The sequence below is a fragment of the Oreochromis niloticus genome, unplaced genomic scaffold (assembly GCF_001858045.2).
Source record: "Oreochromis niloticus isolate F11D_XX unplaced genomic scaffold, O_niloticus_UMD_NMBU tig00002388_pilon, whole genome shotgun sequence".
Lineage (NCBI taxonomy): Eukaryota > Metazoa > Chordata > Actinopteri > Cichliformes > Cichlidae > Oreochromis > Oreochromis niloticus.
The window spans coordinates 299,560-315,250 of NW_020327634.1; the positions used below are offsets into that span (position 1 = coordinate 299,560).

Genomic DNA, 15,691 nt, shown 5'->3' on the forward strand with positions numbered 1-15,691 from the left:
CAAACATTTTGGACCACTGTGGGTGTAGAGGGTGTAGTGCACTGTGGGTGGGACTGAAAGATCTTAAAGCAGAAGTGCAAAGACATTTAGTCCAGTAGCAACTCGCCCAGTAGGTCTTGTGTTGAAGTGTTCATGTTTATTTGAGATTTGTGTAGATATTTGTGTTTTTCCCCCTTACTGCACAGTCTGTTATTTCTTCTTTTTATATTCTTTATTTTTGTGTGAATCTGCAAGTTTCATGTCCGTCACTGCTGGAACACTTGAATTTCCCCAGTGAGGAACAATAAAGGATATTTCTAATCTATTCTATTTTAAAGTTGTTTTTGTTTTTATTGCAAAGGTTTAAGAAATATTAAATTGTTGATTTTAGAATTTAAATTTGTTAAAGTAGCCAAAAATGAACAAAACATATTTAGACTGATTCTATTTATTTGTTTAAAATCTTCTTAAAGATGTCCTGTTGTGTCACGTCAATAAACTTTAAGTTTGTAGCTGAGCTCGATGTGTGAGATTACTCTGAGTCACTGAGTTACAGAGTACTGAATAATAATGTCAGTGTAACTACGGGTGAGATAACGATGTGCTGCTGCCATTTGACTCAGTTATATTCTCATCACTGTGAATATAAGTGAGTAACGGCATTGAGGGTTATTTAATTATAGCAGGAAAATAATAACATTGGTCATTTTTCAACATGTACTTCAGAGTGGTTTGGTCCTGCTTTTACCATTTCATAAATTATGCATCCTTGACTCCTTTCCTCACATCTTAGTTCCTACAAACACTGATGTGAGCAAAGGAGTCAAAGACAAAAATAACACATCCTGAACTTTGACACAAATGCACAGATTTGTTATATTTGTTATAATCTGGCAGCTCATTTTCTAATATGAGTTTATGAAGGTTTTCACACATTAACACCATTAAACTTTTTTTCTTTGGTTTTCATTGGTGAGAGGATTTTCTGATTTAATGATCAGCATCTTTCATCTCAGAGGTGCACAACTGAAACCAGCTATTAGTATTCAGGCCCCGCCCACAGCACCACAACAGTCTCTACACAGCATACGATGATCTCAGCTACAGCCCAGAGATCTAATCTGCCCACTTATAACTCAGCTACAGATCTGACAGGTGTTCTGTGGTGGAGATGTCACAGCACACCTGAAATCTGGACCACACATTAAAGACCTGTGGCTGAACAGAGGAAACAGACTCAAACTGAGTCAAACAGTTTCCTGAAGTCTGTGATCCATTCATGAAATTACTGTTCAGTCAGATGAACATAAAAAAGGCACAAACCTGCACAACAACACACACATATCTTCTCACACCTTGGTGAGTACATCTAACTGATGTAATGCTTTCCCTGGCCGCTGACTATAACCATCAGAAGTGAATGACTAAACCTAACCTTAACCTAATTCTAACCCTGAGACTAAAACCACATTTTGAGTCTCAAACAGGACGGGCATTTGGTCCCCACAAGAATGGTGGCACGCCAATTTTCTGTCCTTACAAAGATGTCTAAACATGTACACACATACACACACACAGCACCAAGTTTCCTTTGGTCACATATGAAATGTGAGTCAGAGCTTCAGCTACACAACAACACACACACAGCAGCTGATTGTAACATGAGCTCATCTGAAAGCCACCAAGAAGAATCCAGTGATTTGAAAGTTGCTGCTTTGGATTGTTAGTTTGATCTGAATCAGAATCCAGTGTTTGATGGAAATCTCCTCCTGCTGCACTTCAACACATTAAAGAGAGAGAGATGATGATGAGAGCAGAGAGAGGAAGGTGTACTTACCGTGCAGGAGGATCACAAACACCACAAACATCATCATGTTCCTGTCAAACTCAGAGACTCTTTAAAAGCCCTTCAGGACATCAGCTCACAGCAGCTCTCACTTTCCTCTGCTGATCATCTACTGACACTCTCACACTGCTCACACTGTCACAGAGTTCAGCTTCACACTTTGTTAAAGCACATCTGTGGAATGAAGTCCGGCCGGCCACAGATCACTTCTGAGGAAAGAGGAGGACGTCGGCTTTCCTCCTAGTTTCACACCCGAGCGCTCCGGTTGGAGGCGGCTGCTGCGGCCTCACCCTGACACGCACAAAGCTCCACCTTCAGTCCTGACACTGAAACATCCACTGTAGCTACAGTGATGCAGATGTGACCCTCAGCAGCTGGATTTCCTCTCCATAGATGTGTTTCCATGCAGATCATGGACATAAAGCAGCTTCAGGATGAAGAGTGTGAAAGAACTTCTTCCACTACAGTATTCATTACAGCACTGTGGCACTCCACAAACCCTCACACTGTCTCAATCCCTGTTTCCAGTTTGACTGAGAGAAGGCCTGAAGCTCAGCCAATCACAGGACAGGAAGTGATCAGCTGACACAGTGATTTGAAGCTGTCAGGGTGAGGCTGCTTCATGCAGGTGTGAAACTATGAGGAAGCTGAACGCCTCCTCTTTCCTCAGAAGTGATCTGTGGCAGTCTGCCATCATGTTTGGCTGCACACACTAAATGTGACTCACTGAAAGCAAAACTGCACATACACAGGGCCCCTCACCCTCAAACAGGGGCCTGACAGAGCCAGGGGGGCCAGGCCCCACCAAGCAGCCATTAGCCAGTACGCACCCAGAGGATGGGGGTACCAGCCACCAACAGAGAGTGTGTTGGGGGGTAAAATAGTGTCTATTTTGATAGTTTATTAGAGATTTCCATCATGAATTCATTGTGGAAACTGAGCACAAGTTCAAAGACCAAACACAACTAAATGACATGTGTTTATCATCCAAATATAAAAGGGTGTTATAATAATATGTGGCTTACACGCCTGTTAAAACCTGCCTGGTGACAGATGACACTGACAGTAATCTGTGCTTTGATTCAACCTGAGAGCTGCTGATGATTGAACTGCAGATTTAATGCAGGAATATTTCCTGTTTGAACTCTTCAGGGACCCGTGTATTTCCTGAGCAAACACTCTTCTCCTCATGCTGCTGCTGTGCTGTCAGCTTTAAAATGCAACAATAAATATTTCTATTGATTTGCACAGAAAGCTTTTAAAAAGCAACAGAACAATAAAAGCAGCAGCAGCTCTGACTGTGTTCATACCAACTTAAATATGTCAAAGTCAGGTTTCTGTTTAAAACAGATCACTGAATATTTGAGTTACAAATACACAGATTTAACTACATTAACTTAACTGTGGTATAAAAACTGGATTTATTGACTGCTATGTAGCAAACATAGAGCTCAGTTTAACAAACAGAGTAGAAAGGTCTGTATAAGAATGAAGCTGCTGATGCAGGACTGTACACATGTTCCTGTTTAGAGGCAAAGTGTCAGGGTCCTGGGACTGGGTGACCCAGAACCCCTGGGCAGTCATGGACCTGTTATTTGTTATGTATTTTTGGTGTTGCTCCCCTTTCTCTATGCTTGTGCATATGGGTCTGTGTGTGTGTGTGTGTGTGTATGTGTCTCTGTGGGCGCCTTCAGGCCTGGTGGGTGTGGTCCTGCTGGCGGACTGGCCACACCCAAAGCCACACACCTGCTGCTGATCAGGCCTCGTCGGGGGAGCTACTTAAGAGAGTCTTGGAGCTCCCACCGACGCGGGATCATTGCGTGAGACTCCATGTTAGTCACCCAGTTTAGGTCCAGTTGTTAAGTGCATGCCTGCCATTGTTGAGTGTCCTGACAGCTGCCACTATTGTTTCCCGCAGGAGGAGCGTGGAAGGTCTGAGGAGCAGCGAGCACTGGGAGTGCAGACACGGGAGCAGAGAGCACTAGGAGAACACGACACGGGAGTCTGGGGAAAACACGGGGATTATTGTTGTTATTTCCACCACTGTAAATAAACGCACTGTTTATACACAGAGCACCGCGACTGGGTCCTCATTCCCTACACCCCCACGGTCCGCCATGCCGAACCGTGACAGAATGATCCCGCCAGACATGGACCCAGCGGTCTCTGAGGAGAGACTCAGAGAGGGAAGTAATGGACAAAGTTTATAGACTCTGTGAGCTATGGTGGGAGAAGGAGGGGTTGCGTCGCGCCCTGGAGAAGCGGCTGCAGGAGACGCTGTTTAAATTCCCCTGGCTGGTGGACTCACTTAATTCAGTTGTCCTGGACTTTCTTCTTTCAACCCTCCACCTCCACTCTCCTACTCAGGCTGCCCACCAGCCCGGCGAGCTGGGGAATTCGCAGACTGATACGCCGGCCCCGACGTCTACCCGGAAACGACGTTCGCGCCGCCGGCGTTCCTCACCGCAGCCGACTTCCCGGACATCTCAAGAGCTGGCTGTGGTGAGTAATACGGACACTCTTTCCTTTCCCTCACCATCTGTTTTTGTGTCTGCAGTAGACGATGACGCCGCTGACGCTGCCGTAAGCCAGCCGACAGCGCAGGTAACATCACCTCGGTCAGAGGTCTCCACACCACTCGCTGCTTCACCATCTGTTGCTGTAGCACCGCCGTCGTCTCATCTGCTACGTCGCCACCCGGACCTGCGCTGCCCGAGCAGGAGCTCAGCGGGCCGAGGGAGCTCGCGCTGCCCGAGCAGGAGCTCAGCGAGCCGGAGGAGCTCGCGCTGCCCGAGCAGGAGCTCAGCGAGCCACCTTACATTCCACCTGCAGCTACCGCATCACCATCTTCGCCTCCGGATCAACCATCTGTGGCCACACCGCAGCCGGAGGAGCAGCTCGGCGAGCCGGAGGAGCTCAGCGAGCAGGAGCTGGAGCTGGAGCTCAGCAAGCAGGAGCTGGAGCTGGAGCTCAGCGAGCGGGAGCGGGAGCTCAGCGAGCGGGAGCTGGAGCTCAGCGAGCGGGAGCTGGAGCTCAGCGAGCGGGAGCGGGAGCTCAGCGAGCGGGAGCGGGAGCTCAGCGAGCAGGAGCGGGAGCTCAGCGAGCGGGAGCTGGAGCTGGAGCTCAGCGAGCGGGAGCTGGAGCTGGAGCTCAGCGAGCGGGAGCTGGAGCTGGAGCTCAGCGAGCGGGAGCTGGAGCTGGAGCTCAGCGAGCGGGAGCTGGAGCTGGAGCTCAGCGAGCGGGAGCTGGAGCTGGAGCTCAGCGAGCGGGAGCTGGAGCTGGAGCTCAGCGAGCGGGAGCTGGAGCTGGAGCTCAGCGAGCGGGAGCTGGAGCTGGAGCTCAGCGAGCGGGAGCTGGAGCTGGAGCTCAGCGAGCTGGAGCTGGAGCTCAGCGAGCGGGAGCGGGAGCTCAGCGAGCGGGAGCTGGAGCTGGAGCTCAGCGAGCGGGAGCGGGAGCTCAGCGAGCGGGAGCGGGAGCTCAGCGAGCGGGAGCTGGAGCTCAGCGAGCGGGAGCTGGAGCTCAGCGAGCGGGAGCGGGAGCTCAGCGAGCGGGAGCTGGAGCTCAGCGAGCAGGAGCAGGAACTCGCGCCACCAGCTGAGGAGCCCGCGCCGCTGCTGGAGGACCTCAACAAGCCGGAGGGACCGGCGTTGCCAGCAGAGGAGGTCGGGGAGCGGGAGGAGCTCGGCGGGCCTGTGGAGCCCGCGCTGCCACCAGGGGGCTCGGAGGTCCGGAGGGGCCCGCTCAGCCGGAACTGGAGGTCAGTGTGCCGGAGGGACCTCCACGTCCGGCACGCCCTCCACGCCATTCACGGCCAGCACGTCCGCGACCCGCACGGCCAGCACGTCCGCGAACGGCGCATCGTAGATCAGGTGCCACACCTCGCTGTTGCTCACCGGAGCAGCGCCGCCGCTGCCACTGGACCCGGGGCAAGCCGCCGGAGGAGCAGCAGCGCCGCCGCGCCACCACTGGACCCGGGGCAAGCCGCCGGAGGAGCAGCAGCAGCGCCGCCGCCGCCACCACTGGACCCGGGGCAAGCCGCCGGAGGAGCAGCAGCGCCGCCGCCGCCACCATCACTGGACCCGGGGCAAGCCGCCGGAGGAGCAGCAGCGCCGCCGCCATCACTGGACCCGGGGCAAGCCGCCGGAGGAGCAGCGGCGCCGCCGCCGCAGTCACTGGACCCGGGGCAGGCCACCGGAACCGTTTCGCCGCTGCTACCGGACCTGTGGCAGGCCACCGGAGCTGCAGCTTCGCCGCCACCGGATCAGTGGCAGGCCCCCAGGACCGTTTTGCTGCTGCTGCCGGACCCATGGCCGTCCGCCGGAGCTGCAACGTTGCCGCCATTGGACTCGAGGTAGGCCTCCTGAACTCTGTTGTTGTCATAATGGGCCGCCTGAGCCTGTTTTGTGGCGTTTTTTCTTTTTTTTGCACCGCTGCGGGATGACTTTGGGACTGTGACCTGGGGGGGATTGTTGCTTTGTTGTCTTTGCTTGTTTTGGTTCTGACCCTCCGTCCTGGACCCCCACCGCCCGCCCTGGGTTGGTTGTGCTGTTATTTTTGGTTGTGTTTTTTGTTTTAGGGTCGTCGGGAGCCGACCCTTAGAGGGGGGGTACTGTCAGGGTCCTGGGACTGGGTGACCCAGGACCCCTGGGCAGTCATGGACCTGTTATTTGTTATGTATTTTTGGTGTTGCTCCCCTTTCTCTATGCTTGTGCATATGGGTCTGTGTGTGTGTGTGTGTGTATGTGTCTCTGTGGGCGCCTTCAGGCCTGGTGGGTGTGGTCCTGCTGGCGGACTGGCCACACCCAAAGCCACACACCTGCTGCTGATCAGGCCTCGTTGGGGGAGCTACTTAAGAGAGTCTTGGAGCTCCCACCGACGCGGGATCATTGCGTGAGACTCCATGTTAGTCACCCAGTTTAGGTCCAGTTGTTAAGTGCATGCCTGCCATTGTTGAGTGTCCTGACAGCTGCCACTATTGTTTCCCGCAGGAGGAGCGTGGAAGGTCTGAGGAGCAGCGAGCACTGGGAGTGCAGACACGGGAGCAGAGAGCACTAGGAGAACACGACACGGGAGTCTGGGGAAAACACGGGGATTATTGTTGTTATTTCCACCACTGTAAATAAACGCACTGTTTATACACAGAGCACCGCGACTGGGTCCTCATTCCCTACACCCCCCACGGTCCGCCATGCCGAACCGTGACACAAAGTCGCCCTCTACAATGTAGCAACAGGAAATAGAAATATAGTTTTATTTTCCTTCTTTTTCTTCTGGTTCAAGCTGAATACAATTAGAATAAAAGAGTTAGACTAAAGTTTGTACTCACATATACTGATATGATTTTATCATTATGTTAATAATGTTATGTTAATACAGCACAAATTTCCTGCTCTGACTTGGCCTCAGGATGTCTAGAAGCAAGAATCAAGCGCACCCAAAGGAAACAAGCGCACCAGTGGTCACGTGCTCAGCACACAGAGTGGGAATGACTGAAGGAGCTGCTGTAACGCAGCTATAATGCAGTTTTGTGTGATTGAGTGAGTTGATGAATCTGTAAGTGTTCTTACTTTGGCAGATTCATTAACATGATACTGATTATAATCTGGCTGTAATCTCCTGCAATGACTACAATCAGCGGGATGAGGAATGAAGGACTTTTCTATGGTTTCCTTTAACTGTTGCTAGCTTGCCATATTTATGCCTCACTATTAGCAACTTGTAACACATGCGCTATTTAGCCAATTTTGGGTCTGCAGTGACCCCTTGTGGACATTGAGATATTGCTTGCGTTGAGTATATGATGTGTTGTGATTGTATCCCTAGTTATCTGTGACTCTACTAATTATAAAACTGCCCATTTCTGTTTCCAGAAAACCATGTTTATAGTCACACGTGCTGTTTACTATAAAACAAGAAGTTCAAGTTTGGCTGCACCGAATTCAGATTAAGCCTCACAAACATTTTCATGTAAACAATTCTTTTGTGGGACTTAATTAAAGATAATTAACAAACTCCTGGACTGCTGCAGTCTTTCTCTTTTCTTTCGGAAAAGACCAAAGCAGACCCCTGGATGGGGCTCAGCCAGCAGGGGGGCTTCTGCACAAGCTTTAGACAAACTGCCCAAAATGCACTGACAGAGATATTTCAGGGATTTTGAGTCAGTCTGCGCTCAGATGGCTTAATTGTTAATCGCGTTAGTCATGAAGATTGTGTTAACGTGTTAATGGGGCTTAAATGTGTTAACACTGACAGCCCTGGTTACTGTATTCTTCTTTTTGCCTGTCCTGTACGGCAGTATAGCTGCACAGGACAAGACAAGAATGAGAATTATTGTCTGAAGGCCAAAAAAAATGCCCAAAAGAATTATTTTCCCAAGTGCATCATTACTGCTTTTGCTATCGGTGATATTTTATTAGAAATTTATTAGGATTTTTTATTTTGAGATGTTACTATCAGAACAGAAAAGACCGTCTGAAGAAAAGAAAAAGAAAGAAAGAAATTGGTGAGGAAGTTTACAGAAGGAGAGGGAGAGAAAGAAACACTGAGGATCTGCTCCAAACCTGCTTATAAGACACACTGAGCAGCACACAGGACTACATGATATGTTTAGAGGCAGCAGCCAACCAAGATAGTGTGTCTGTGAGTACGTGTGTGTGCACCTGTGTGTGTGAGCTTGTGTTCACAAGCTTTTACCATGTAACTGTCTAATAGTGGGTATGTGGAGCCATAGCCCTGCCAGATGAAGCAGACATGGAGGAGATGCAGGTTCCAGACATTTAGATGCCCTCAGAGTACGAGAGCCCAAAGAGTCTCACCGCAGGTTCAATCGCACTACCTACTCAGAAAAGAGCAAAGCAGACCCCTGGACGGGGGTCAGCCAGAAGACACTGTGCAGAAGCCCCAGAGGGCTCCAGCGACGTGCCCGCAGGCTCCACCGGCAGCTGGCTATGCCAGAGCAGACCACACACCAGGCCCAGAGTCCTGAGACTCAAGGGTGCCTCACAAACCCCAGCAGGGGCCCGACAGAGTAAAGGGGGCAAAGTCAAAGTCAGAAGTCCTGATCTCCATGGATGGAAAACAGAGAAATTTAATCAAGTGGAAGATCTTTCAGACTCATTGATCCAGCTCATTCTTTGAATGTAATCAGAACTATTAATCAGCATCATTTTGTATTTCTTTTGGAAAATCAGACAAACACAAAAACATTATTATATTTTGAAAAATACTGACAGCCACCAGTGCTCCCCTCAGCCTCCCAGTAGATGCAGCTGTGGTATAAATGTCTAAATCCTGCATCACTTTGTTCTTGTGTATTGTTCACAGATACTCCTCTCATGAGTGTAAAAAAATAACTTGATTATTTAGAATTCCCTAATGCACCAAAGGCTTAAATAAATCATATATTTAGTTATCCATGTGTAAATAATTGTTGAGAATGCATTTTTAAAACTCAATTTCTTTCATGTATTTATGCCTTTCAGTGTTTTTATTTAATTGTTCACCTGGTTTACTAAGTTGTATTTGACATTTCTGTTCAGCCTGGAGCTACAGACAGATTTACATTTCCAAATATCACTGTGTTTATTTCCGGTTTGTTGTCACCGTTGATCAGGTGCACCTGTGCTGTGTTTAGTGCGGAGAAACGGAGCTCAGAGGGCTGAATGAGCTCGGCTCAGACCGGAAACAGCGCAGACACGAGGCTACTTTAGCATGGTTAGCTAGCTCTGCCATACCGGAAGTGTCCAATCTGTGACTACAAAGTCCACAGTCTGTTAGTCTGGTCTGTTTCTAACCTTCCCTCATACTTTTACTATTAAAGCCTCGTCATTAAATCTGTATTTCCACCACTGTGAATTTCCATGACGTCAGAGGCGCGAGCTGCACCTGAGTGTAACACTTCCGCTCACAGAGGACTGTCTGCGGAGCTGCTGCAGGTTAAACAGAGACTTTCTTACCGTTCATGAGGAGCAGGAACACCACCAGCGTCTTCATCCTCCTTTAAAAACAACTCAAACCGACACAAAGTCCCGTTAAATCCTCGGCTGACCCAACGAACCCACACCTGGACACACCTGCAGCTCCCAAACACGCCCACGCACAAAGTTTACTTTCTGTTTAACAGGAAGTCTCCGTGTGTCGCAGATATCAGATAATAAAATGTGTGTGAAGTAGATTTTAAATAAAATGTGGCACATGAACACAAACAGCTGGATCATTGTGGTCTGACAGGCCTGTTAAAGAAAGTCTGAGGCTCAGTGATGTTTGTGGGAATAGTTCATGGAGCTGTGGATCACCTTCACGCAGGAAGTGAACTTTGTTATGGTGAAATTATAAAAGCTTTTACATTTAAAATATGTTTTATAAAAATAAAACATTATTATAATTATTATAACTTAAAGCTTCAGCCTTTATAGTAATGAGAGAGTTAAACTAAACACATCCTGTTAAAATCTGATTCATGAGGCAGTAATAAGATCTGCAAAAGATTAATAACATAATGTGAGTTATGGAATAACCTCAATAAATTAAGAGTAATATAATTAATCCTTCAAAATTTACTCTGCTAAACATTTAAGTAGTAACAATGTGAGATGTTGACATCAGTGGAAATCTGTTTTGGGATTTTTTAAATTTACTTTTACTGTTTAATCAGTAAAAACATAATAAAAACTATGAAATTGTAGTCATGCTTTTTATGAGTGTGATGTGATTTGTGGTAGATCCTCTGTTTTCGTATCAGAGCCTGTGAGCAGTCATTGAACCAGCAGCACACATGCTTCATTCCAGCTTAAATGGGAAGATAAGATAATAAGATAAGATAACCTTTATTAGTTCCACGCATGGGAAATTTGTTTTGTTACAGCAGTGGACAGTGCAAAGTTGCATAGAAAAATTAGAGAAAAAACACAGGAATAATATATCCATAAGATACTGTACACAATAGAATAGAATAAAATAAAATAAAATACTATATACAATCGAATAAAATAGAATACAAATGCTATATACAATATGAGTATAATACAACGATGCCAGAGAGAGAGAGTATGGCACTTAGTGTTATTGTTATTGCACATGTGTGGATGTGTGTGTTTGATCAGTTAAAGTCTTTGTTGTAGAGTCTGACAGCAGTGGGGAGGAAAGACCTGTGAAATCTCTCCGTCCCACACCGTGGGTGCAGCAGCCACTGAAGGAGCTGCTCAGTGCTGTCAGAGTCTCATGCATGGGGTGGGAGATGTTGTCCAACAGGGATGACAGCTTAGCCACCATTCTCCTGTCACTCACCACCTCCACTGGGTCCAGAGGGCATCCTAGAACAGAGCTGGCCCTGCGGATCAGCCTGTTCAGTCTCTTCCTGTCCCCGGCAGAGATGTTGCCACCCGACCACACCGTTAAAGATGGCTGAGGCCACCACAGAGTCATAGAAGGTCTTCAGGAGTGGGCCCTCCACTCCAAAAGACCTGAGTCTCCGCAGCAGGTACAGCTCTGCCCTTTCCTGTAGAGGGCGTCTGAGTTATGAGTCCAGTCCAGTTTATTGTTCAGATGAACACCAAGGTACCTGTAGCTGTCCACAGCCTCAATGTCAGATTTCAGTGTCAGAAGTCAGATTTCCAGCTGGGAAAACCAGAGAAGCTCCACCAGCCTGGACTTCAAGATGGTGACAGCGTAGTAAAACCTTAAAGAAGGATCTTTGTTGGTTCTTGGAAGATGTTTCTGCTCTCATGTGATACCTGGAGAGTCTCAGGTATGTCACTCCTAGAGGGGCTGTCACCTTGGAGGTGGTGCTGAGGGTTATTGACCAACTATTGATCATGTGACTCATCACATAAACAACATGTGAAACATGGCGGGGGTCATTACCATTACAGGTGTGACTTGCATCAGCCTATCATGTGACCTGCTGAGGTCACCTGATTGTGAGTGGGTGTTAAGGCATCTGGGAGGATCTCAGACTGCATTGTAGGTGGTGGACAGTTGGTGTTGTAAGCCCCGCCCTCTGTTCAAAGATGGTCGCTCACAGTGGACATAGATGCTTCTTTCACTCCTCTTTCAAGCCATCTGTCTTCTCTGTCCACAATGGTCGTGTCCAAATTCATGGGCTGCATCCTCCTGAGGCCGCATTTGTAGACCGATTACGCGACGCGCCAAAGGCTGTCCAAATTCATAGACTCCTCCGAATGCAGCCGACAAATGCATCCTCCTTTTCCCCGAATTTGAAGGATGGGTCGGGTGTGTCCTTCGTGGCCCACCATATCCCAGAATTCATAGCGCGGCCCAGCCAAACTCCAGTTTCCAACAATGGCGGCCGCTACTAAGTTTTAAAATTACTCTTACTAATCTTTCTGAGTCACAAAATAAACTTTTAACATATTTTCAGGCGAGAATGTAGGTGTGTAAACGTCAAATATCTGCTTGGTTTATCAAGATATCGCATATTTGCAAAAGTGCTTCGACGTTTTCAGAGACGTCTGTTACCCACCAGCTTGATAGCTAGCCGGGGAGCTCGAGGGTCACTGAAGCCGCCGAGAACGGCACAACTCCCGGCACATCATTTTCAGATCACCGCGGACTTTCACTACTCAGGTTAAACGTATAAGTCACTTAGACAACCTAAAAATGTTATTGTTGGGCTTTTTTCAGTGTTTTGTTTGTTCGTGAGTAAATCGGTTTGGCTGAGATTAAAGTTATTTGATTAGATTAGATAAAATAAAGCTTTATTAATCCCCCGGGTGGGTTCCTCCTTGGTTTTTACACAGCTGAATAAACGTCAAACAGAAAACTGATTAAAAAGAAGTATGAGACGGTCAAGAATTTACGCCAGTGTCCGGTTATATTTTAGATAGAAGGAGCAGACGGCCGAGTTTATTAAACTCCACCGAGACAGCGGTGACGCAAATCTGAAGGCTAGACCGTCCAATTTCACTGCCGTTTACTTCCCGCCTACCCGACCTTCTGAGGACCCGGCCCACGTAGACCGCAAAGGCTGGGTCCTCAGGAGGATGCAGCCCATGAATTTGGACACGACCAATGTGAACATCGGCATCCTTGAAAGAGTGACCTTTGACCTTTAGATGCAGATGGACCATCGACTCTTGTCCCGTGGAGGTGGCTCTTCTATGTTGTGTGTTTATGATGTGGCTGTTTGGTGTCTCCTGTAATGTTTGAATAGAATAGAATAGAATTCAACTTTATTGTCATTGCACATGTCACAGGTACAGGGCAACGAAATGCAGTTTGCATCCATCCAGAAGTGCTTTAGCTGTGATATAGATATATTACAATATATATTAGCAATAATATAGATGTGTAAGTATATTACAGAAATGGGTCTATTATGGTATGTTATAATGTACACGGTATGTAGTATGTTATGAATATTCTATAACTATAAGTATGTACAGGCTGTAGTGAGTACAAGCTATGTACAGGATATAAATATGAAATAAAAACTATACAGAAATCTGAGATATACAGTTATACAGAAATGTGAACTATGCAAGTTATAAACAGTTGTAGGATTAAAAATTATCGTATGTACAGAATGATATTTACACAGAACTATACAGTAGTGCAGTTAAGATAAGTGAGATATGTGGATAACTGTGATAGTGATAAAGTGCTAGTGGTTGTGGGTGTGTGTATGTTCAGTCCATGTGTTTAACGTGGGTCAGATGTCAGGAGGCAGAGTGCCTCAAATATTAATGATGACACCTTCAGTGTTTATCAGTTCCATTCTGTAATTCTCAGGCTTGCAGCAGCAACACAGTCTGCAGCGCTAACTTGTTCCTCTAACGTTTTTCGTTCTCTTTTTTTTAACTACTCCTTCCGCCTTACATTCGACCTTTCAAAATAAACATCACAATCACATTCCTTTTTTTTCTTAAACAAACTTAGGTACTCAATGAGGTGAATTATTAATCTGAACCTATGACAAACAAGCCTGATAAAATTACTGAACGTTCTTATTACTTAAGTTTCTCCACACCTAAACATCAATTGAACAGAACTGCATTTGTGCAGATCTCTGACTAAACACTATAAACATTCAACACTAGAATACAGGTGTTAGATTCAGGCACATCAAACATGTTCACAAAGCGTAACCTTCAACTGGTCACTCAGATGTTCAAGTCTTAGATCTGATGTAATCACACAGATGCATGGGTACGTTAGATCTGACTGGGTATCTGGGCTTGTCTGTTAAGGCGGGGTCGACATGCAGTCCAGGCGTTTTCAAGTCCATGTCTGATTTTCTTGAAGAATGATGCATTCCTGACAATCGAGTGTCCGTCCCTTGTAGCTGTAATTTCAGAACCCTTAACCTCGGTCACTTTGTAGGTTTTACATTGTATGGTGTGGATAATTTGTTGTGCTCGGGTTGGCGATGCAGCACTGTGTCACCCAGACTTAGTGAGTGTGGTTTAGCGTGACGGTTTGCATCTGCAATCACCTTCATCTTGATCTTGGCACCATCATCCTTTGCTCTCACTTCAGCATCTGAACACTTCTGTGGAGTGGTGTTAAAGAAGGGGAGTTTGGTGTATAGCTGGCGTTGAAACAGTATTTCGGTTGGTGAGCTCGCCGTTGTGCTGTGAGGTGTAGATCTGTACTCACGAAGAAAGATGTTTAGTTGCTGTTTCCATGGTGTGCCCTGTGTCTCGGCAACTCTCAGTGCTCTGCCTAGGGTCCTCATAAATCTCTCAGCAATGGCATTCGCCTGAGGCCAACAAGGTGTGATTTTGTGATGATGACATCCCAGGTAGTCTGCAAACTGTGAGAAAGCCTCGCTGTTAAAAGGAGGACCATTATCAGTTTTTACCGTCCTTGGGATTCCAAACATGGAGAACACTTTGTCAATGACTGGGATAACAGAAGATGCTGATGTTGAGCGTACACTTTCAACGACTGGATAGCGAGAATACTCGTCTGTGATGACGAGCAGATATTCGCCCATAGGAAGCCGTCCATAAAAATCTGCACTGACACTGTGCCAGGGTGTTTCGGGTCATGGTGACATCTGCAGAGGGTCGGTGTGTGTGACAGGTGTGCTAGCTTGGCATTGCAGAAAGTTTTGAACTGCAGATTCTGCTTTCCGATCGATCTCTGGGAACCAAACTTTGGTACGTAGCAGCGCTTTGGTCTTGACGATACCCTGGTGCCCTTCGTGTGACAGTTGTATTGCTCTTTCTTGTAGGACAGTTGGAATAACTATCTTCGTGCCTCTGAGTATGAAGTCAGATGAGTCAGCTACTGTTAGTTCACTTTGAAAATGTTTGAATGATTTCAAAACATCAGCATGCTGGGATTTATCTGTTAGATGCCACGTGTTGTTTCTGATGTGACTGATGACTTCCTGCAGAACCTGGTCTTTCAGAGTCTCTGTTTTTATCTCCTGAAGTGTCATGGCTTTTGGGGTGGAGTGATAAGAGAAGAAATTGACATACTCTTCTGCAACCTTACATGTACGAGCACTTTCATTCTCCTGTGTTGGCACTGGATGACGTGACATAAAGTCAGCTGCATTATCAGCACCTTTTCTGTATTCCACTCTGAAGTTATATGGCTGACGTCTCAGTCCCATCTTTCTATTCTGGCAGGTGGTTTCGATCTTGGGTTATTCCAGATGATTTCGAGAGCCTTGTGATCGGTCACCAGTGTGAATGAATGTCCATAAACATACAAATGGAAATGTTCACAACTCCACACAGTGGCGAGTGCTTCTTTCTCAGTTTGCAACTATCTCCTTGCCACATCACTCAGTGCTCTGCTTGCATATGCAATAATGTGCTTCATCCCTTTTTCATCTTCATCACGTTTTTCGTTCTCTTTTTTTTAACTACTCCTTCCGCCTTACATTGCTTGGAG

At 47.0% G+C, this 15,691-nt stretch overlaps 1 protein-coding gene across 1 annotated transcript in view; it reads right to left on the minus strand.

Annotated features, from left to right (window-relative positions):
* Positions 1 to 9,990, minus strand: part of LOC112845010 (uncharacterized) — a 40,367-nt gene extending 30,377 nt beyond the window's left edge. Inside the window, exon 1 of the mRNA XM_025904528.1 lies at positions 9,781 to 9,990. Coding sequence (XP_025760313.1) covers positions 9,781 to 9,817 — 37 coding nt within the window. The 5' untranslated portion in view covers positions 9,818 to 9,990. The remainder of the gene's footprint in view (positions 1 to 9,780) is intronic.
* Between the last annotated feature and the right edge of the window lie 5,701 nt (positions 9,991 to 15,691).